The sequence below is a fragment of the Balaenoptera musculus genome, chromosome 19 (assembly GCF_009873245.2).
Source record: "Balaenoptera musculus isolate JJ_BM4_2016_0621 chromosome 19, mBalMus1.pri.v3, whole genome shotgun sequence".
Classification (NCBI taxonomy): Eukaryota; Metazoa; Chordata; class Mammalia; order Artiodactyla; family Balaenopteridae; genus Balaenoptera; species Balaenoptera musculus.
In genome coordinates this window covers 48,709,762-48,734,613 of record NC_045803.1, presented here as the reverse complement: position 1 = coordinate 48,734,613, position 24,852 = coordinate 48,709,762, and the positions used below count along the sequence as shown (strand labels likewise).

Genomic DNA, 24,852 nt, shown 5'->3' with positions numbered 1-24,852 from the left:
AGTTTAACAGCTCCAGCTTTTTCAGTGTTTATCAAAATACAAAAGAAAAAAGTAGAGGTTATCATTTTTCGATGGCAAATCCGACCCTTGCAGGCTGAGGGAGTGAAAGCACACGTAGACAGGGGCTCCGAAGGGCTGGGGCTCAAGGATGACCACCCGCACTCCTGCTGGTGAAACCTCGAGAGCCCGGAGCAGGCAAGCAAGGGGACTGCTGCAGGGCTCCCGCTCAAACCAGAGCGTTCCAACCAAAGTGCGCATGCGGACCCAAGAAAAGGCTGGGGTTCCTCCAAGGGGTCTGAGAGCAGCGGCTGCAGCCTCCAGCCCATCTCCTGGACGGCCATGTAAGCACAGATGCAAGCACAAACGCTATGGGGTGTGGGATGACCCAAGACAGAGCAAATCACAGGGACCCTTCTGTGACCATGCAGAATGGATCATGGCTGGTTCTGCCCCGTTTCATGTACCCAACGGGAAACAGACCACTGGTGGACCGGACTCAGGCCATTACTGCAGAACCTACACTAGGCACATTTCTCCCTTCTGTGTGTTCAAGTGTTCTCCTTATCTTGTATTTGTAACTATTTTTTTAAATGCACTGAGTTTGGGTTAAAAACCAACCACCAAAATGGATCTCAACACAGATCTAAAGCCCAGCGGAGGAGCATCGGGCTTGTCTGACACAGCGACTCCTGGATGACCCGTGTGCCTAAAATTCCTTCTCAGTACTGAACAATGGGTTGGTTTTCTTTTTATAATAAAAAAAGCTGAGTAATATTGCATAGGAGTACCAGCAACTGCCTCATTGGAAACAAAAACTATTTACATTAAATAAAAACCCAGGTGCAGGCTGCGTCTGCACATTTACAGCATGGTGAAGCACACCGCGACCGACCATGGAGACAGCTTCTGGCACTCACACCCCAGGGGCACGTTTGCCACATGAGAGTAAAGCGAGGGTAGAAGGAGGGAGTGAGAGGGGAGGAGAGAGGAGTACCGCTCACTTCTGGTTCTGGAGCCGATCGGACAGCCGGTCCAGTCCCTCATAGAGCCCGTCCCCGCTGGTGGCACAGGTGGCCTGAATGTACCAGTTCCTGTGGCGCAGAGAGTGCAGCCCCAGCTTGTCTGTGATCTCGGCTGCATTCATGGCATTGGGGAGGTCCTGTTTGTTAGCAAACATGAGCAGAACGGCGTCCCTGAGCGCGTCTTCTGCCAGCACCCTCATAAGCTCCTCTCGGGCCTCATTCACACGCTCTCTGTCCTTGCTGCCAGCCACGAAGATGAGACCTTGTGCGTTCTGGAAGTAGTGGCGCCACAGAGGCCGGATCTTGTCCTGGCCGCCCACGTCCCACACAGTGAAGCTGATGTGCTTGTATTCCACGGTTTCCACGTTGAAGCCTAGAGTGGGAATGGTGGTCACGATTTCACCCAGCTTCAGTTTGCACAGGATGGTGGTCTTTCCCACAGCATCTAGGCCCACCATGAGAACGCACATTTGTTTTCTGCCAAAAAGGCCCTTTAAGAGGTTTGCAAAGATACGCCCCACGCTGTAGACTAGTGGGAGCAACGCTGGCCAGAGAAGCCCTCGGCGGCCGGCGCAGCTGCTACCCCGAGGCAGGCGCTGGTTTCGCTCCCACGAGGTGGCGGCTCTGACGGCGGCCCCCCTGTTTTTTTTAAATTATAGCCATCCTGACAGGTGTGAGGTGATATCTCATTGTGGTTTTGATTTGCATTTCCCTGATTACTGGTGATGCTGAGCACCTTTTCATATACCATTTGGCTATTTGTATGTCTTCCTTCAAAACCGATGCATTTCAATGCAACTTTAGAAAATAACGATTTGAAGACGGATTATAGATGTGTAAATATACAAATCTCAAGCAATAGCAATATCAAACATTTGTCAATATTAAACATAATTTAAACCTAGTTAATTTAGCTCTAAAATGTTTTACTGAAAGATGCAGAAAGAATAGATGTGGCACAGGTACAAGACAAATGAGAAGAGTACAGTCTCAGGAAAAAATAGAGAATATAAAACTCCGCTCTTAAAATCCTTCCATAGTTTCCAATTACTTAAGGCATAAAGTAAAACACCATAACACATCAAAAACTTTGGCCAAATCTGGACCAAATCAAATTTCTCCCCTTTCTCTCTTTGCATTTGCTTCTCCATCCCTTATACTCAGTGTCTCCTTGTGAATGGAGAGGAACTTCCCCCTACATCTCAGAACCTGAAACAGCCAAATCTATTACTACAATCACCTAAAACCTTTGTTTACATGAGAGGGTTTGCAAATGGGTCACACAATCACTGTGTCACACCCAAATCCAAAAGCCCTATGAAATCTCCTCCCATCTCAATACGACTAGGACTCTACATTTTTCAAGGCAAGTTCATCTATTATCTTTACCATCACTAGCAGTGAGTTTATTATTATTAAGTCCACTTTATTTGTGAGAAATCTGATGTTGAGAGGGTTTATTTCTTGCAGCTTTATGAGGTATACAAAAACTTCACATATTTAATATGTACAATTAGATGCTGGGAGAATGTAAATTTCTTACTTGTGTCAAGATAGGACTTAAGAAAGTCCTTCAGCCCATTTCTATGTGGGATAATCAGATCCCAGGAGTGATAAAAAGCAATCTCTGATTCTGTACAGCCTGCTGTATGTTCCCAGAAGGGTGCTAGGACTGAAATGCACCCAAAGTGATAAAAGATGGACATAACATCCCCAGGACAACCAACAGGGTTAACTTAAGTTTTTCCTGATTCCCCAGAGCAGCAGGTAAACACATAACACAGACTTAGAATGACAGGTGCTTTTCTGTATAGTCACAGGAACACAAAGGACAGAGGGGCAGACTGGCCTTCTTCTCGGACCCAGGTTGAGCTTCCTGAAAAAACCTGCCTGCCTATGGAGCGCCTCTCCACATACAGGCTGTGTCATTGTCTAAGGCCGTGGAAACTGCCCCTCCAAAGGGAAGAATACTCCTGAGTCTCCAACTTGGTATAGCCATCACCATGCTGTTAAATCCTTTATCCGTTACCTACTTTAAAGGGATTTGTGTCTTTTGCCTGTGTCTCTTGATATCTCACTGTCAGTCACTTTCTCCCTTGTGAAAAACATGCAGAGAATCACAAAATAAATAAATAGATTTGGTAGTTCAGAAATTCCAATTACATGCCCAATACCCTTCTACTTTCTGCTTAATATGTAAAGGAATCCTGTAATACAAACTTTAAAAATCACAGAACTGATCCCAAAGTCTAAAATCAGAAAATAATAAAGGCTTTACTAGTGGGAAGCAGCCGCATAGCACAGGGAGATCAGCTCGGTGCTCTGTGTCCACCTAGAGGGGTGGGATAGGGAGGGTGGGAGGTACACACAAGAGGGAGGAGATATGCGGATATATGTTTATGTATAGCCAATTCACTTTCTTATACAGCAGAAACTAACACACCATTGTAAAGCAATTATACTCCAATAAAGATGTTAAAAAAAAAAAAAACCCTATGAGTGAGTGTCAAGTGACAATTAAGCTGCATCTGGTGGCAGGCTTTATAGTGGCAAGTGAGTTGATGTACTTCAATTGTACAGCTGCATCTGGTGGCAGGCTTTAAGTCAGAATCCAACACTTATTTTAGTCCATGCATAGCCCGCCCATTATTTTATTTACCACCTCCCTCCGCGTCTCTTTCCCACACTGCGCACTTGTCTCAGTCACAGTTTTGGTAAGCCCACAAGCTAACCCTAGCCAAAATGAGTAAAAACCAAATGTCTCTGGAGAGCTTCTTTGAAAAGGGGGAAAGACCCAATGATGAGACAGCAGAAGACTCAAAGACTGCCCACAAAAAGAAAGCTACATTTAAAAGAAAATACCAAGAGTCCTACTTAAATTCATTGCAACAGGCGATTCACATTCTCCAAGCCCACTTTGTATAATATGTGGCTACCGGCTATCCAACAAAGCCATGAAACCTTCAAAACTGCTCACCTATCTCAGCTTTCAAAAGAGTTTGAGCATTACTTCCCAACCACAAAAGACCCCTGAACTGGGAAGGAATGGATCCGTGACCCATTTGTGAATAAGCCAGGTGAATCGATTTTGTCCGTGCTAGAATAGGATCAACTGTTTGAGATCACAAATGATGGTGGTCTCAAAAGTATGTTTGAGACAACTTCAAATCTCCATACGTTCTGGATTAAAGTCAAGGCAGAATATCCTGAGATTGCTACAAAAGCACTGAAAAGCCTGCTTCCATTTCCAACGTCCTATCCTTGTGAAGCAGGGTTTTCTGCCGTGACAGCGACCAAAACGAGATCACGGAGTAGACTGGACGTAAGCAACACACGTCAGGTATCACTGTCTCGCATCGCCCCCAGATGGGACCATCTAGTAGCAGGAAAACAAGCTCAGGGCTCCCACTGATTCTGCATTATGGTGAATTGTATAATTATTTCATTATATATTACAATGTAATAATAATAGAAATAAAGTACACAATAAATGTAAAAAAAAAAAGAAAAGAATAAAGGCTTTAAAGTTGTTGAGGGAGTTCTGTTTCTGGTTAGGATGTAGAACAGTGCAAAAGACCATCATCTCCATGGTAACAACAAGAAAAACAAAATTACTTTTCTATAAAGCTATCAAAGAGCCGTGACAAAAAAGCAAAGAAGCCTTAATGAACTATGATCCAGAGAGAGACAAGCATAGAGCCGCAGATGCTTCCACACTTAGCAGCAAATTCCAATCTGACTTTGCAAATTCCAAGCAAACTTGCCAGAGATGGAAGGGGGAGGGACTAGGAGAAACCAGCAGGTTTTAACAGTGAGGACAGGCAAAAGACAGTAGAATCTATGATAGCTCAAATACAAAAAGAACTGTTCAGGCCAACATATCTCCAATCTCCCACCCGCTAGGAATTTTTCTGAGAAATTAGCAGAAATAATTATGAGGACAGGGCTAGCTAAAAGACAGAAAATTTTTTGGCCATTTCATGGTGCTCAGATCCCAGGACCTGTAAAACTTGAATCCGTAAGTAAATCATAAGTGACTAAGCTAAAAATCAAACTCTTTCAAGTTCAAACTTGGGAAGATCAAAAGGATTAATTTGTCCCTTAGTTGTAGCAACAGTAGTAAAGAACATTGGGGGTTTCCCTATCTGGGCTATTGTAAATAATGCTGTGATGAACATAGGAGTGCACATATCTTATCAAATAAGAGTTTTCATATTCTTTGGATAAATATTCAGAAGTGCAATAGCTGGATCAATGATACTTCTATCCTTAATTTTTTGAGGACTCTCCATACTGTTTTCCATAGTGGCTACACCAATTTACATTCCCACCAACAGTGTAGAAGGGTTTCCTTTTTTCCACATCCTCTCCAACACTTGTCATTTCTTTCCTTTTTGATGATAGCCATTCTAAGGGGCGTGAGGTGATATCTCATTGTGGTTTTGATTTGCATTTCCTTTACAATTAGTGATGTTGAACATCTTTTCATGTGCCTGTTGGCCATCTGCACATTTTCTTTGGAAAAGTGTTTATTCAGCTCCTCTGCCCATTTTTTAATTGGATTGTTTGGTTTTTTGTCATTGTGTTGTATGAGTTCTTTACATATTTTGGAATATTAACCCCTTATCTGAGATATGATTTGCAAATATATTCTCCCATTCAGTAGGTTGTCTTTTCACCTTGTCAATGGTTTCCTTTGCTGTGCAGAAGCTTTTTCGTTTGATTAGGTCTCACTTGTTTATTTTTGATTTTGTTTCCCTTGACTGAGGAGACATGCAAAAAAATATTGCTAAGACCCATGTCAAAGAGTGTACTGCCTATGTTTTCTTCTAGGAGCTTTATGGTAAGCATACAACCTAAGTGTCTATCAATGAATGAATGGATAAAGAAGATGTGATACATATATTTACAATGGAATACTCCTCAGCCATAAAAAAAAAAAGATGAGATTTTGCCATTTGTTACAACATGGCTGGACCTTAAAGGTATTATGTTAAGTGAAATAAGTCAGATGGAGAAAGACAAATATAATATGATTTCACTCATATGTGGGCTATAAAAAAAATTAAAGTTTTTGATTAATTTTTATTGGAGTATAGTTGATTTACAATGTTGTGTTAGTTTCTGCTATACAGCAAAGTGAATCAGTTATACATATACATATATCCACTCTTTTTTAGATTCGTTTCCCGTATAGGTCATTACAGAGTACTGAGTAGAGTTCCCTGTGCTATATAGTAGGTTCTTATTAGTTATCTATTTTATATATAGTAGTGTGTATGTCAATCCCAATTCCCAATTTATCCCTCCCCCTCTTTCTCCCTTGGTAACCATAAGTTCGTTTTCTCCATCTGTGACTCTATTTCTGTTTTGTAAATAAGTTCATTTGTACCGTTTTTTTAGATTCCAGATATAAGTAATATCATATGATATTTGTCTTTCTCTGTCGCACTTACTTCACTCAGTATGACAATCTCTAGGTCCATCCATGTCACTGCAAATAAAAATAAATGAACAAACCAAACCAAGCAAACAAACCAAAAAATAACAACCACATAGAGCTGTGGTTACCAGAGGGGAAGGGTGGGGTGGGTGAAATGGGTGAAGGGAATCAACTGCATGTTGATGGACGGATTTTTGGTGGTGAGCACACTATAGTGTACACAGAAGTACTGGAGTCAGACAAGTACAGCAGTCAGACAAGAAAAAGAAATAAAAGGTATTTAAATTGGAAGGGGGGACTTCCCTGGTGGTCCAGTGGATGGGAAGCCATGCTCCCAGGGCAGGGAGCCCAGGTTCAATCCCTGGTCAGGGAGCTGGATCCCACATGCATGCCGCCAAGTAGGAAATCCACATGCCACAACTGAGAAGTCCACATGCCACAACTAAAGATCCCGCATGCCGCAACTAAGAAGTCCACGTGCTGCAATGAAGATCCTGCGTGCTGCAACAGAGACCTGGCGCAACCAATAAATAAATAAATAAATAGATAGACTTTTTTTAAATAAATAAAGAAATTGGAAGGGAAGAGGTAAAATTGTCATTATATGCAGATGACATGATACTACATATAGAAAACCCCAAAGACTCCACACAAAAACTACTAGAACTGATAAACGAATTCAGCAAGTTAGCAGGATACAAGATTAACATTCAGAAATCAGTTGCATTTCTTTACAATAACAATGAAATATCAGAAAGGGAATGTACAGAAAATACCTTTTAAAATCACACCCCAAAAAATAAAATACTTAGGAATAAACCTGACCAAGGAGGAGAAAGACTTATTTGCCAAGAACTATAAAGCATTAATAAAGGAAATTGAAGATTACTCAAAGAAATGGAAAGATATCCCATGCTCTTGGATTTGAAGAATTAATATTGTTAAAATGGCCATATTACCCAAAGCAATCTACAGATTTAATGTAATCCCTATCAAATTACCCATGACATTTTTCACAGAACTAGAACAAATAATCTTAAAATTTATATGGAACCATAAAAGACCCAGAATTGCCAAAGCAATCCTGAGGAAAAAAGAACAAAGCAGGAGGCAAAACTCTTCCAGACTTCAGATAATACTACAAAGCTACAGTAATCAAAACAGCATGGTATTGGCACAAAAATAGACATATGGATCAATGGAACAGAATAGAGAGCCCAGAAATAAACCCACACACTTACGGTCAATTAATCTTCAACAAAGGAGGCAAGAATATACAATGGGAAAAAGTCTCTTCAGCAAGTAGTGTCAGGAAAGTTGGACAGCCTCATGTAAACCAATGAAGTTAGAACACACCATCTCACTATACACAAAAATAAATACAAAATGGCTTAAAGACTTAAACATAAGACCTGACACCATAAAACTCCTAGAAGCGATCATAGGCAAAACATTCTCTGACATAAATCATACCAATTGTTTCTTAGGTCAGTCTCCCAAGGCAATAGAAATAAAAACAAAAATAAACAAATGGGACCTAACCAAACTTACAAGCTTTCACCCAGCAAAGGAAACCATAAACAAAATGAAAAGACAATCAACTGAAGGGGAGAAAATATTTGCAAATGATGCGACCCAAAAGGGCTTAATTTCCAAAATATACAAACAGCTCATACAACTCAGCAACAACAAAGCAAACAACCCAATCAAATAATGGGCAGAAGGCCTAAATAGATATTTCTCCAAAGAAGAAATACAAATGGCCAATAGGCACATGAAAAGATGCTCAACATTATTAAAGAAATGCAAATCAAAACTACAATGAGGTACCACGTCATACCAGTCATAATAGCTATCATTAAAAACTCTACAAATAACAGATGCTGCAGAGGATGTGGAGAAAAGGGAACCGTCCTACACTGTTGGTGGGAATGTAAGTTGGTGCATCCACTAAGAAAAACAGTATGGAGGTTCCTCAGAAAACTAAAAATAGAATTACCATATGATCCAGCAATTCCATTCCTGGGCATATATCCAGACAAAACTCTAATTCAAAAAGATACATGCACCCCTATGTTCATAGCAGCACTATTCACAATAGCTAAGACATGGAAACAACCTAAATGTCCATCAACAGATGAATGGATAAAGAAAATGTGGTACATATTTACAATGGAATACTACTCAGCCATAAAAAAGAATGAAATAATGCCTTTTGCAGCAACATGGATACAACTAGAGATTATCATACTAAGTGAAGTAAGTCAGAAAGAGAAAGACATATGATATCACTTATATGTGGAATCTAAAATATGACACAAATGAACCTATCGATGAAACAGAAACAGATTCACAGACATAGAGAACAGACTTGTGGTTGCCAAGGGGGAAGGGGTTGGGGGAGGGATGGAGTGGGAGGTTAAACAACAAGGTCCTACTGTACAGCACAGAGAGCTATATTCAATATCTTATGATAAACCATAATGGAAAAGAATATTAAAAAAAGAATCTATATATATATATATGTATAACTGAATCACTTTGCTGTATAGCAGAAATTAACACTATATTGTAAATCAACTATACTTCAATTAAAAAATTAAATTAAATTAAAATTTTTGGGTGGTGAGCACACTATAGTGTATACAGAAGTAGAAATATAATGTTGTACACGTGAAACATAATGTTATAATATATACAATGTTATACATATAAATTTATATAATGTTACTACAATAAAATTTTTAATTAAAATTAATTAATTAATTAATAATAAATAAAGTAAGTTGGTGGTTGAGCTGAAGGACAAAGTGAAATCTCCTAAATAATTGAATCAGCTATAAACTAAAACTAACTGCAATTGTAATCCAGCTCTGACCCAGATTGAAGTAAGTGGAATCTAAAAGAATAGACCTGGTATTGGCTGCCTGGTTGAAGGAAGTTCTTGCACTCTCTGAGAATAAAGAAAAGAAGAAAAATCATCATATTTCACTTTTGACTGTTCTTTAATGACTGGTGTACAATAAAAGTTTATAAGACATGTAAAGAAGCAGGTGAATTGACCCATAATCAAGAGAAGGAAATTCAATAAAGAAAGACTTACTGGGACTTCCCTGGTGGCACAGTGGTTAAGACTCCGCACTCCCAATGCAGGGGACCCAGGTTCAATCCCTGGTCAGGGAACTAGATCCCACATGCATGCCGCAACTAAGAGTTCATATGCCACAACTAAGGAGCCCACATGCCACAACTAAGGAGCCCACCTGGTGCAACTAAGACCTGGCACGACCAAATAAAAATAAATAAATAATTTTTTTTAAAGACTTACTAATGACTCTGAAATCTACAGACAAAGACTTTAAAACAAGTATTATAAATATGTTAAATAATTGAAAGAAAAAGATAAATTGAATGAGTTTAGAGATGGTGGATTTTATGAGGGATCTGTAAACTTAAAATAAATAAAATTCAAATTATCGAGCTGAAAAATAACAATTTTTTTAATAATTGAATACTGCTGGAGGCTGCGGTCCCTCTCTGCCTGGGCCTCTCCACACTGCTGCATGCGCTTTGGCACAGTATGGTTGTCGTATTCCAAGAGTAAGTGCCCCAAGAAACAGGCAGTAGAAGCTTCCAGTTTCTATTGTCAACAAGCACAGAACCCAGATTCAAGGATGGAGACATAGACCTCACTTCTCAGTAGGAGGAATGTCACAAAATTTGGGGGCCATTATTGGACCCACCACAACAAGAGAATGGATAAACAAACCACGGTCTATTGATGCGAAGTATTTCTACTCAGCAATTAAAAAAGGATGGACTATTAATTCACACAACGTGGATGTATTTCAAAAACGTTATGTTTAGTGAAAGAATCCAGACTCATAAGGAATAAATACCAAATCATTCCATTTACATAAAGTTCAAAAACAATCAAAACTAACTTATAATGAGAGATATCAAAAGAGTACTTGCCTCTTGGGGAGCAATGGACTGAAACGGGGCACTCAGAAACTTTGAAGGTGATGAAATATTCTATATCTTTATTCCCACGTTGGCTACATAGGTTTATAGGGGTGTCAAAGCTCACTGAACTGTACACTTAAGACCTTTGCATTTTACTGTATATAAATTAGACTGAAATAGAGCTGTTCAAAACACTAATAAAAAATTATTGAATGGACATATATACACTACCAAACATAAAATAGATAGCTAGTGGGAAGCAGCCGCATAGTACAGGGAGATCAGCTCGTTGCTTTGTGACCACCTAGAGGGGTGGGATGGGGAGGGTGGGAGTGAGGGAGATGCAAGAGGGAAGAGATATGGGAACATATGTATATGTATAACTGATTCACTTTGTTATACAGCAGAAACTAACACACGATTGTAAAGCAATTATACTCCAATAAAGATGTTAAAAAAAAAAAGAAATTTTAATGGCAAAAAAAAGAAAAATTATTGAAACACAAGCACTTATGTGGTTCTGGATTGGATAGTGATTTCTACAAACCAGCTATAAAAAATATAACTGGGACACTTGGAAATAGTTTATCATGTTTCAGATATTAGGTGAGATAAAATTTACTCATCTGTAGAGACCAAGATAGTCAACTGAAAAAAGCATATCATAAAACAATGTGTACAGTATGATCACTATGGTTAAAAATATAATATTATAGAGGTTTATTAGGGAAGTGAAAATGCTCTCTATCATACTGTCATGGTGGATACGTCATTATACAGTTGTCCAAACACATAGGATGTACAACACCCAGAATGAACTCTAATGTAAACTATGGAATTCGGTTGATAATGATGTGTCAATATAGGTTCATCAGTTGTAACATATGTACACACTCTGGTGGGGGATCTTGATAGTGAGGTAGGCTATGCCTTTTTTTGGAGAGGGGGCGTATGGGAAGTCTCTATATCTTAATTTTCTGTGAACCTAAAACTGCTCAAAAATGTCTTAAAAATATAGATAGACACATAATATTACTCATATATATTCTTAGGGAAAATGTAGGTGGAGTGTTACTAGAGTGTTACTGTGGTAATCTCTGTGCCGTGGGAATGTATGTTTTTATTTTATATTTTTGTTTGCATGGCATTTCTTATAGAAGTACTGCTTCTATAATAATAAAGGTTTACATAATTAACTTGCATTTTGTTTGTGAAAACAGTGTTGAAAATTCTTTTCTAAAAATCTGTTCCCAAAATATGCCATTTTTACCTAGTATTATTTCAATTAGACTGTAGTATGTGCAGTATTTAGTATAAGATTGAATAAAGCATAACAGGTAACCTTTATGAAACCCTTAATATATGCCAATCACTGTGTTTTGCTTTTGCATTTAAACCTTGCAACAGCCGTGTGAGAAAGGTGCTATTACTTTTCCCATTTGCAGATGAGGAGCCTGAAGCCCAACACAGTCACCAAACTAAGAGAAGTCAGAGTCCTCCCTTGTCATCACTCCTATGCAATCACTTACAGTTTCCATGCTACACGTGCATGATCTCCCTCATCCTCAAAGCACTATTTTGAGATTGCAATGGCTCATCTGGTGAAACCAAGGATCCTAAGAAGTGGAATAACTTGCCCGAGGTCACAAGACAGCCACTGGCATAGCCAGTGATATGAAAGCAGGTATGTCTGCTATTGACCAGCAACTGCTACACTGAATCCCTGGCTTTATCAGCAGGACACAGTGTTTTCATATGAAGCCCTAGCAGAGACTATAACACCATGCTTCCACTGCACAACTTGTAAAATGCCCAGATAAGAGAAGAGATATTTATGAATGGTTGTTGGAAGGAAATGCGTCCATCCATTTCTTTATAATCTAGAGCTAAAGCCTGATCATCAGAACCTTGCAAGTTCAGAACATATTATCCTGGCCTGCTGCAAAATTGCTTTCCCTGAGTTCAACGTTCTGTCCTCAGCACCTACTGAGGGATGAGTCAAGAAAACATTCCACAAATCCCACAAATGTGTTTGCAACAGAGAAGTCATAAGTGAACATTTTTACCTTGTCTCTCTTACTCTCCTGTTGATAAGGCGAAGTTCTCAATGAGAACTATCCTTTAAAATTAGGTACTGGGTGAAACTTTACATTCCTTGAGAATTTTCCTTAGCATTTATTTTATTTTTTATTTTAAAAACACTGAAATAGTGCTTACCTTGTGCCAGCCACTGTTCTAAATGCTTTACTAATACTGGCACATTTGATTTAATCCTCATAACATGCCTGTATAACGAAGTTACTTCTATCATTCTTATTAAGCTTATGAAGAAACGGAGGCACAGGGTGATTACTTAATTTGCCTAAGGTCATATGGTTAATAAGCACTTTTTTTTTCCTTACTTACAGTTTGAAAACAAATGTGTTTTCTTTCTCACTGGGCTTGCTAGGAGGTTTGGAAGAGAATTTTTACCGAACCCTAGAATTTTTGTAGGATTCTTCACCTGTAAACATGCATTTTGTTTTCCTTTGAAGTTCTAATACTGCATTGTATGTTGCATTTTCTTTGTTCATGGATGGATAGATACAGGAATAAAAATAAGGATGGAGCCAAAGACTGAGATCTAGATAAAACTACAATTATGTGTGCAATTCCTATATGCTAAGACAAGTACTTTGTAACATTAAGTCAAGGGGAAAGAATCATTTCTGTATTTGATTAAAGGTTTAATATAAGTTCAAGTTAAATCAAATTCTGAAACAAAGATATAAAGGTAATTCAAATAAGAGACTAAATATGTTTAGGCAAAAGGGAGAAGAATGGTAATTTTTAATATAATTTTTAACAAATAATGGTAATTTTTTAATGCACAAATTCAATGAGTTCAGAAGAAAAGGTAAAAGTATATACAGGAGTTTGTCATACTGCCCAGAGCTTATCGTTTTTTAAAGCAATTTTTCTTGTACAGGGTCCAGAAAAGCAATAAATTTAACAAGGCACAGGAAAGCAATCAGGAGCCCAGGTATAAAGACCACATACTAGAACACAGTGACACTAAGAAATACCTGTTCTTGCCTTTTGTTGCAAATAAGATCCTTCAGCAACAACAGATTTTCATTTGTAATCATTCACAGCCAATTCCAATTTAGTGCAGATGTGAGTTTAGCTCTGCAGCTGAACCAAAGCTCCTTCACATGGGGAAGTATTTTTCAATTTTGTCTCTATGAAATTCCTTTGTCAGAAAAGGGACGAGAAGAACTGTTCCCATGGGCAGTGGAAGGCATCTGTGAAAAGAAACACCTGTTTATTTGGATGCTATTTCTTTATCAAGTTACTTATTCACTGATCATCCCTCTAGGAAACATGCTAAAGATATTGCCAATATTATTACATCAGCATAGGAGTTGAGAAACCAATTGAACATTTCTCTGACCAGAAGTATTACATTTTCCAGGCAACAATCTCACCTGTGTATGGGAAGTGGTGAGAGTCTGCTTCCAGGGGATACCTATGTATTTTAGTTTGCTCAGGCTGCATTAACAAATATCACAGGCTGGGTGGCTTCAACAAAGAACTTTTTCTCACAATTCTGGAGGCTGGAAGTCTGAGATCAAGGTGTCAGCAGGGTTGATTTCTTCTGAGGCCCCTCTCCTTGGCTTGTAGATGGCCACCTTCTCCCTGTGTCCTCACATGGTCTTCCCTCTATACGTGCCTGTGTCCTAATTTCTGCTTCTTATATTGCGTTAGGACCCACCCTAATGACCTCATTTTACCTTAATTGCCTCTTTTAAAAGCCCATCTCCAAATACAGTCACATTCTGAGGTACGGTTAAGACTTCAACATGTGAATTTTAGGAGACCTAATTCAGCTCATAAGACAATGTGGATGCGCGTGCTTCCTCATCTCTCTACCATGTTCTAAGCAGACTAGGTATTTTGCGGCCGAGACATCAATCACAGCGGCCCCATTTCTCAGAAGCCACGTGAGTAACTTAAAAAGCTGATGATTTTCTGCCAGAAGACTTAAGATTTTGACTATAAAATAAAGATCTCAGTTTTTTTAAACTCATATGTGACATAAATATGAATTGAGAAAATATCTCAAATTAGAAAATCAGAATACTAGGAATAAAAGTGACATTTTAATTTCTGAGGCCACAGCGAGGCATTAAGAGAGCACTCAAAGGAGAACAGACCAGGAGTTGAGAGGTGAAAAAAGGGAGCCACTACTCCTTCAGAAAACTTAAATTGTGTTCTCTCTCTGTTTTACCACAAAACTTCCCATTACAACATCTTCGTCAAATCAAAGAATCAAAATAAAATTGGAAAGGGCAGATTACACCTGAATAAATGCAGCCTTCCTAACAGCCAAAGAAGATGCTGGCGATGGTGTCGATGTTGTCTATAAATAAAACAAAAGGACCGTGAGCCACAGCTACTGAAGCCCGCGTGCCTAGAGCCCGTGCTCCACAACAAGAGAAGCCACCACAATGAGAAGCCTGCGCACCGCAACGAAGAGTAGCTCCAGCTCGCCGCAACTAGAGAAAGCCCGCACGCAGCAACAAAGACCCAACGCAGCCAAAAATAAATTAATTTTTTTAAAAAAAATTTTTAATTAAAAATTTTTAAAAAGGAGGAGGCTCACCAGCCTCCCTATAGTCACTGCGTACTCTGAATATTCCAGGTCTCCTCACTGTTTGCACAGTTTGAGGCAAATCACCTCAGCCTCCTGAAAGATGAGCCATTATTGTATTTCACCAAAGCCAGATCTTTCTAAGGCTATCCATAGCATGTTGGAGCTGAAGAGGATATTACACTCATCAAATCCAGTATCCTCCAGGTGGCCCATATGATGCCAACAGCTTTCTCAGAAGAGGGTTTGTAGTCAAAAAGTTTGCGGAATGCAAACTTTATATTGTCTGTGGTTTGTTGTTGTTTTTTTGACCCCACATACTTCTCAGAGCTTCGTGGTTGCTAAAATGTATACTTTTATAAATGTTATAATATTAATAGAATATATATTTAATAGAATATATAATAAATATTATATATAAACTTTAATATTATCATAGTATTAAATTGTATATGCATCATATAACATATGTAATATCTAATGTTATGATATATTACATATATTAGGTATTATATATATACTTTAATATTATAGTTTGAATACCGCATGGAGTATTCAGTTTTTTTAACAACTTTCCTGATCCCAGAAGCACTGTTACAAAGACGGTTCTTAGAGTACTTTGTGAAATGCAGATGTAGTCCAATTGCCTCGTTTAACAGATTAAGAAACAGAGACACAAGATTGATGCTACTTTCCCAGGGGCAGTGCCAAGATCAGGATATAAATATCCTAATTCTCAGTGTCCTTTCTTCTACGCCATTGAACTTCTTCCTAATGAATACTGATCTCTGGACTTGGACAGAAGGCCTGTGCAGATATCCATTCAGGAAATCTGAATCTTCAGGTTGGAATGTAACATCTGACATAAATGATGTATTTAATCCTCATAAAATATATACCAAATACTATGTAAAATTTTGGATTTGGCCTATAATTGGGGTATTCAAATAAAGAAAAGAAGTCTGTCTTATCATGCATTTCTATTTGGTCACTTGTTAGCTATAGATTGGTCCAGACCACACAGAAGGAATGTGGCAGTGTATAAGCAACAGTCTAGAATAAATTTTTGATTTGTTCATTTGGAAAAAAAAAAGAGAAAAGAAGTCTTATAAATTGAACATGTTTAAATTCTCACATTGACAAAACTCTTCCACAAATTAACAGAGTCTGGTTAGTATAGATTATCATGAAGAGTAGCTCACAAAAGTGTGAGCGAGAACATGGACAAAGAAAACCTATAGAAAACACCAAATTCTCAGCCAGAATATCTGTCTCCTTGTTTTCTGACTACTTACGAAAAATGCAATTTCAACTTCATTTTTTTCTTGCCCTAAGAATAGGATTGCCAGCTAAATACAGGATGCCCCATTAAGTCTGAATCTTAGATAAACAACAAATAGATTTTTAATATAAGTAGCTCTCAAATATGCATAAGATATACTTACGCTGTATTTTTATTTTCTAAATCTGGCAATTTTGCCTATGAAGGACACTCACACTTATTGAAAAGGCCTTCAGGAAAGCAACAGATTAAAATGTCAATAGAAAGTAAAAATTGACAGTAAGGAAAAGCCAGAAAAGGCTGATTATCATTCAATAACTGAAGTTCGATTCTGAGATTTAAACTCAAGTATCAGAGATGAGAGATTAAGAGATACATTTATGCATTAAATTACATTTCCTACATTCCTGATTTGAGCCTCAGTGAAAACTACAAAAAGCCAACCAGTGTTTTATTTTTTTTAAATGTAATATAATTTACTTCAAAATGTTTTTTTTTTAATAGATCTTTATTGGAGTATAATTGCTTCACAATGCTGTGTTAGTTTCTATTGTACAACAAAGTGAATCAGTCATATGCATACGTATATCCCCATATCCACTCCCTCATGAGCCTCCCTCCCACACTCCCTATCCCACCCCTCTAGGTCATCGCAAAGCCAGAGCTGATCTCCCTATGCTATGCTGCTGCTTCCCACTAGCTATTTTACATTTGGTAGTGCATATATGTCGATGCTACTCTCACTTCACCCCAGCTTCCCCTTCCCCCACCTCCTCCATGTCCTCAAGTCCATTCTCTATGTCTGCGTCTTTATTCCTGCCCTGCCACTAGGTTCATCAGTACCATTTTCTTTTTTAAGATTCCATATATATGTGTTAGCATACGGTATTTGTTTTTCTCTTTCTGACTTACCTCTGCATGACAGACTCTAGGTCCATCCACCTCACCACAAATAACCCAATCTTACTTCTTTTTATGGTTGAGTAATATTCCATTGTATATATGTGCCAATCTTCTCTATCCATTCATCTGTGTATGGACATTTAGGTTGCTTCCATGTCCTGGCTATTGTAAATAGTGCTGCAATGAACATTGTGGTACATGTCTCCTTTTTTTTTTCTTTTATGATTTTTTTTGAACTTTTGAATTTTATTTTATTTTTTTATACAGCAGGTTCTTATTAGTCATCCATTTTATACACAGCAGTGTATACATGTCGATCCCAATCGCCCAATTCATCACACCACCACCACCACCCTCCCGCCGCTTTCCCCCCTTGGTGTCCATACATTTGTTCTCTAAATCTGTGTCTCAATTTCTGCCCTGCAAACCGGTTCATCTGTACCATTTTTCTAGGTTCCACATATATGCATTAATATACGATATTTGTTTTTCTCTTTCTGACTTCACTCTGTGTGACAGTTTCTAGATCCATCCACGTCTCAACAAATGACCCAATTTCGTTCCTTTTTATGACTGAGTAATATTCCATTGTATATATGTACCACATCTTCCTTATCAATTCGTCTGTCAATGGGCATTTAGGTTGCTTCCATGTCCTGGCTATTGTAAATACTGCTGCAATGAACATTGGGGTGCATGTGTCTTTTTGAATTATGGTTTTCTCTAGGTATATGCCCAGTAGTGGGATTGCTGGATCGTATGGTAATTCTATTTTTAGTTTTTTAAGGAACCTCCATATTGTTCTCCATAGTGGTTGCATCAATTTACATTCCCACCAACAGTGCAGGAGGGTTCCTTTTTCACCACACCCTTTCCAGCATTTATTCTTTCTAGATTTTTTGATAATGGCCATTCTGACCAGCGTGAGGTGATAACCTCATTGTAGTTTTGATTTGCATTTCTCTAATAATTAGTGGTGTTGAGCATCTTTTCATGTGCCTCTTGGCCATCTGTATGTCTTCTTTGGTGAAATGTCTATTTAGGTCTTCTGCCCATTTTTTAATTGAATTGTTTGTTTTTTTGACATTGAGCTCCATGAGCTGTTTGTATATTTTGGAGATTAACCCTTTGTCCATTGTTTCATTTGCAAATATTTTCTCCCATTCTGAAGGTTGTCTTTTTGTCGTGTTTATGATTTCCTTTGCTGTGCAAAAGCTTTTAAGTTTCATTAGGTCCCATTTATTTATTTTTGTTTTTATTTTCATTACTTTAGGAGGTGGGTCAAAAAAGATCTTGCTGTGGTTTGTCAAAGAGTGTTTTTCCTATGTTTTCCTCTAAGAGTTTGTTTTTCATTTATTTTTTTAAGTATTTCTTTTTTAAAAATTTTTATTTATTTTATTTTTGGCTGCACTGGGTCTTCATTGTTGCATGCAGGCTTTTCTCTCGTTGCAGTGAGCGGGGGCTACTCTTTGTTGTGGTGCATGGGCTTCTCATTGCGGTGGCTTCTCTTGTTGCGGAGCACGGGCTCTAGGCACGTGGGCTTCAGTAGTTGTGGCACGTGGGCTCAGTGGTTGTGGCTCATGGGCTCTAGAGCACAGGCTCAGTAGTTGTGGCACACAGGCTTAGTTGCTCCGCAGCATGTGGGATCTTCCCGGACCAGGGCTTGAACCCATGTCCCCTGCATTGGCAGGTGGATTCTTAACCACTGCGCTGCCAGGGAAGCCCCCTCTAAGAGTTTTATAGTGTCTGGTCTTACATTTAGGTCTTTAATCCATTTGGAGTTTATTTTTGTGTACGGTGTTAGGAAGTGTTCTAATTTCATTCTTTTACATGTAGCTGTCCAGTTTTCCCAACACCATTTATTGAAGAGACTATCCTTCCTCCATTGAGTCTTCTTGGCTCCGTTGTCAGTTATGAATTGACTGTGTACATGTGGGTTTATTTCTGAGCTGTCGATTCTGTTCCATTAGTCTATACCTGAGGCACAGGCAGGCATCACTCCTGCTGGATTCTGTAACAAATGGTTCTGGTGGCAGGATCACAGCCAAAACGAGATATAATATCCACAGGGGAAGGAGCTGTTTCTGGGTCTAGGTGGGACCACAGTTGGCAATTCAGCAGCCTGGGCATGGATATGCCTTCTCAAAACAGCCCTCACTGGTCTTGGGCTCCAATAGGATTTAACAATCTCCTACCTGGATCCCAAATCTCCCACTAAGGCACTTTTGTCCAAGATGGCTGCCAAATTATTATTGCTGGGTGGGGATACAAACAGGGGACTCCTATTCTGCCATCTTGCTGACATCATTCCCTGTGAAAATATTATTTGTTAAAATTTGATTTCACCTTTTTAGAATTAGTTTGTATGTGTGTGTGCCTTTCTGCCTGATTTAACATCTAACCAGATTTTACCCAAAGAAATCCCTCCAGGGCATGTTTTTTTTTTTTTAGCATTTTCTTTTTTCTTTTTTTAAATTTTATTTATTTATTTTATTTATGGCTGTGTTGGGTCTTCGTTTCTGTGCAAGGGCTTTCTCTAGTTGTGGCAAGCGGGGGCCACTCTTCATCGCGGTGCACGGGCCTCTCACTATCGCGGCCTCTCTTGTTGCGGAGCACAGGCTCCAGACGCGCAGGCTCAGTAGTTGTGGCGCACGGGCTTTGTTGCTCCACGGCATGTGGGATCCTCCCAGACCAGGGCTCGAACCCGCGTCCCCTGCATTGGCAGGCAGATTCTCAACCACTGCACCACCAGGGAAGCCCCCAGGGCGTGTTTATAAGAGATTCTAATCAAAATTAAAATAAGCATTCTTCACTATGAAGAACATGTTTCTTAACTTTTCTAAGACTTCTAAAACAACTAGAACTTGTATATACCAGAAAATAGAAACCTCTGCAGACTAGCATCATCTAAAGCAAATCTTTAAAGATGAGGGTAGGGCAGCAAATGGGTAATGAACCATGCAGAGCTTGCTTTGAGAGGCACTCAGTTTGAAAAGAGTATTGTCAAGCTGACAGAAGCATTTGTCTCGGTAAATATTCTTCTTCATTCCTAAAGCATTCAACCATGAGAAGGTGAGCACAGACAGCAGTCTAGAAGTCTCTAATGAATACTTGTAACACACAAGCTGAAAAATTCTTGATCTGTCTGCCCTTTGTGAAAAATAGCAAGAATTGGAGATGGGGGTTAAAAATGAGGGAGGCTTTCACTTCCCATGATGGGCCAGCCTGTGGCAAAATGAACCTCTCACCAAGAAGATCTTTAAAAGATTAATAAAATACAGAAAACTTCGGGTTGAAGACATCAGAGAGCTACCAAGGCAGCCAGGACTCAAGGAACACATTACTGGAAAGAAATGAAGCCCAGAGAAGTGAACTTAACATTCTGGGCCCCTTTTCCTTCGGGCATTTGATAATTCATGTGATACACAGGTCAGAAGGATTTTTTTAATCCAAAATAAGGAGGGCATAAACCCCCAATTTATGCAATGAGGCCAATCTAACTTTCATATTAAAATCTGGAAAGGACATTGCAAGAAAAGTGAATTACAGACTAATAACCATCATGAGCATAGTTGCAAAATTGATTTCAATATAAGTCATCGATATATTAAAAAGGTAATAAATACATCACAATCCATTGAATTGGATCCAGGAATGCATCACAATCCATGAATGCAATGTTGTTCCCACAGTTGAAAGGAAGAAAGCCAGACAGAAAGAGAGAGAGAGAGAAAGAGAGAGAGAAAGAGAGAGGGAGGGAGGAAGGAAAGAAGAAAGGAAGGGAGAGGGAGAGGAAGAAAGGGAGGGTGAGAGGGAGGGACAGAGGGAGGGAGGGAGGGAGGGAGGAAGGAGAAAGGAAGGAAGAAAGAAAGAGAGGGAGGGAGGGAGGAAGAAAGAAAGAAGAAAAGTAGGGAGGGAGGGAGAAAGAAAAGCCAAACAATTCACCACACTGGAAGAAGAAAAGAAAAAAAAAAAGATCTTCTCAATAGATGCCAGAAAAAGCACTTGAAAAAATTCATTATAGAAACTTAGCAAACTAGAAATAAAAGAATCTAACATTAGTTTGATATTGAGGCTCATCTACAAAATACCTACAGCAAACATCATACTTAATGGTAAAATATTGAAACCTCACCTCCTAAGATCAGGAACATGACAAAACACCCTCTATCACCTCTTCTATTTCACATTGTAATAGTTTAGGTCCTTGGCTATGCATGTGGGTAAGTAAAAGAACTACCAAAGCATAAAGAATGGAAAAGTAAATATCCCTGTGATTGGTCACAGACCACACAGTTGTTCATCTGGCATATCCAAAAATATTCCACAGAAAAACTATTAAAATGAATAAGTGAACCTAGCAAAATTGCTCATTAAAGTCAGAATGAAAAAGTTTCATTATTATCTACTGGGAAGAAGTAGAAAATGAGTTTTTTAAGTGATAGTTATAAAAGCATAAAGAATACTTAAGGGTTACCCTAACAGAATACATACAATACTTCTTCACAGAAAACTAAAGACATTATTGAGAGAAAATATAAAAGAGCTAAACAAACAGGACAAATGTCTATGAATTTCAAGACAATATATTATAGAGATAATAATTCCTTCTAAACTGATATATTCATTCAATACAATCCAAAGGAAAATCCCAGCTGTACTTTTATACTGTGGAAATTGAAAAGTTGATATTAAAATATGTTTGTGAATTAAAAGTCCACAGATACCTAAGACAATTTTGAAAACAAACAAAGTTGAAGGATTCACATTACTAGTTATTAAGACTCATAAAACTATATTAATTACGACAATGTGGCATGGCACAAAGATGGAAAAATATTCCAGTTAAACAGAATAGAGGGCTTCCCTGGTGGCGCAGTAGTTAAGAATCTGCATGCCAATGCAGGGGACACGGGTTCGAGCGCTGGTCCAGGAAGACACCACATGCCACGGAGCAATTAAGCCCGGCGCCACAGCTACTGAGCCTGCACTCTAGAGCCCGTGAGCCACAACTACTGAGCCCACGTGCCACAACTACTGAAGCCCGGGCGCCTAGAGCCCATGCTCCACAAAGAGAAGTCACCGCAATGAGAAGCCCACGCACCGCAACAAAGAGTAGCCCCCGCTCGTTGCAACTAGAGAAAGCCCGCACGCAGCAACCAAGACCCAACGCAGCCAAAAAGTAATTAATTAATTAATTAATTAATTAAATGCAATGGCAGGTCACCAGAGGCTCTTAGTGGAAAATGCTATGAACAAATTTATATTATAAATTTATAATTTATAACAAGAGTGATAACTGGGTGGAGCAGGGAGGAGGCAGCAACCCAAAGTTGTTGGTGTCTCCAATCAAGATGATAGCTGTGGAGCTAGAATAAAATGGGATGCTGTCAAACTGGTGTGGTGCCATGGATGCCAGCAGGTGAGATTGCTTTAAGTGAGGAAATTGCTTTAAGTGCCAGATGTTCCCTGAAGATGGAGGGAGGTGTAGACTAAAGAAGTATCATTGCATTTAATGGCATGGAAGTCCCCGCTAACAGCAGAGGAGAAACTTTGAGGCGACTCACAGAAGACATGGTCTCAGGAAACCAAGCTGACAATACCTGGGAAATCAATACTGTAGATAACTTGGCTTTGAGAAGAAACGGCGATGGTTTTTAAATCAAAGGTATATTGATCTCACATGGAGACTGGGGGAAATGGCTGACATATCAAACCCTGTTCCCTTCTCATGCCATCTTACAAACAACCCTCAGTCCAATTCCACTCTTATTCTCAGCAAAATGCCCTTGAGAAACAGGAAGTAGGTTAACCTTCCCTAAGCAACTCATTCTACTGTTTAACCCTAGCTTTCCACGCTAATGCCCCTAAATCCTAGGTAAATCCTCCAGACAGCAGGCTATTTTGGGACCATAATCTCTTCTCACCACAGGATCAAACTAACTATCTCTTCAAATACAGCCAGGTTTTGTTTTGCCTTTTTAGTACACTGAATGTAAAAGTTGACATCAGAGTCTGAAAGGGTAATTGTACATGATTATATTTCTTTGTCACTAATTTTAAAAGCCTACATAAACCATAGTTTGCTGTGTCTTTGCAGATGTTATCTTTATGGCTTATAATCCATTAATTGCTATGTTGCTCAAATGTTCTTGTAAATTTTCTGGGTCTGCCTACTTACCTCATTTGAAAGTTACTCTCAGGTACACTTTTTTATAACCTTCAGTCATCTTCTTGAGTTTTGATGTTATTAAATAATAGTTTTTCAGAAAATGAAAGAAGAAAATCAATAAGCAATGGTAGAGGTGCTCTGAGATCACTGATCACTATACTTTCCTATTTTACTTTCCTTGCCCATATTTTATGCTGTATTTGTTACTTCCCAATTGTGCCATGTTAGGAAGCTGAACATAAATTAATTTGCTTCCCAGTTAGAAGGCTCAATCATTGGAAGACATTTTCAATACCTACAATACCTAAATTGTTTTAATTAAATGAGAATAACATGCATGTCCTTTTTCTATCTTCTTCATTCCTGTGCCTGGCACATATTAGGTACTTAATGAATATGTGTTGTACGAGTAAATGAGTGAATGAAAGCATTTCACAGACTTTTGGCAGAATGTGCAATGGTCTACACAAGCTGATATTAAAGGGGAAAGGAAATTACTATGTGCATTTAGAGGTGTGGGATTCGTTTAAATCAGCGCTCTCCTAGAGAAACTTCTAAGATGATGAAAATGTTCTACGTGGTGTTGTTCAATTTGGTGTCCATTAGCCACATTCAGCTACTGAGCACTTGAGATGCGACCAGTACACCTGAGGAACTGAACTCTTAATCTGATTTAATTTTCACTAATCTAAATTAAATAGCCACATGCGGCTACCGTAGTGGACAGTGCAGCTTTAAATGAATCATACATGCCCAGTCCCGTCCTTTTGAAAACTAGAAGCATTTTCCTGATAGGCCCATACAATGTTAGAAACAAACTAATTCAAACGCCAGTGTGAGGTGTTTATACCAGTTTGAAACATCGGCATCAAAGACTGAGGCAGGAATGTAGTGGAGTTGGCTGGAGAAGTACAGCCGTTGATGGCATCTGCCCCGCCTCACACACCCTCTTCCACCTCAGTCATCTGTACCTCTCCCTCAGGATTTACCACGTTCACAAGATACGGTTTCTGCAAGCCCTGGGGCTGAGTCTTACTGAACTCAGTATATCCATTTCCTAGTGTGCCTGGCACAGAGTAGCCAATGAAGTGAATGCATATACAGAAACGCATATATGTTGATTTTTTCATCTAGGTACAAGTAGGTCTATGTAGCACAGTAGCCATATATTACACATACATAGACATAACCATGATTAGGGTTACCACATATCCCAGTTTAACCTGGGCAACACTAAAACTTACTATCCCAATGTCCCCGTTTGGGTTCTCATCCTCTTAGATTCTCAGAAGTGCCACTGTTTGAACTCTATCAAATCTCTACTCTTTATCAACTCTCCAGAGCTGTATTTATGTGGATTGCTACATTTTGGAATAACCAATTTATTATTATTATTATTATTATTAATAAATTCTCCTTCTTGGTCTGATC

At 38.9% G+C, this 24,852-nt stretch overlaps 1 protein-coding gene across 1 annotated transcript in view; it reads right to left on the bottom strand.

The window, feature by feature from the left end:
* Positions 1-605: 605 nt before the first annotated feature.
* Positions 606-24,852, bottom strand: part of LOC118884635 (ADP-ribosylation factor 1-like) — a 71,520-nt gene continuing 47,273 nt past the window's right edge. Inside the window, exon 4 of the mRNA XM_036832340.1 lies at positions 606-1,661. Coding sequence (XP_036688235.1) covers positions 998-1,661 — 664 coding nt within the window. The 3' untranslated portion in view covers positions 606-997. The remainder of the gene's footprint in view (positions 1,662-24,852) is intronic.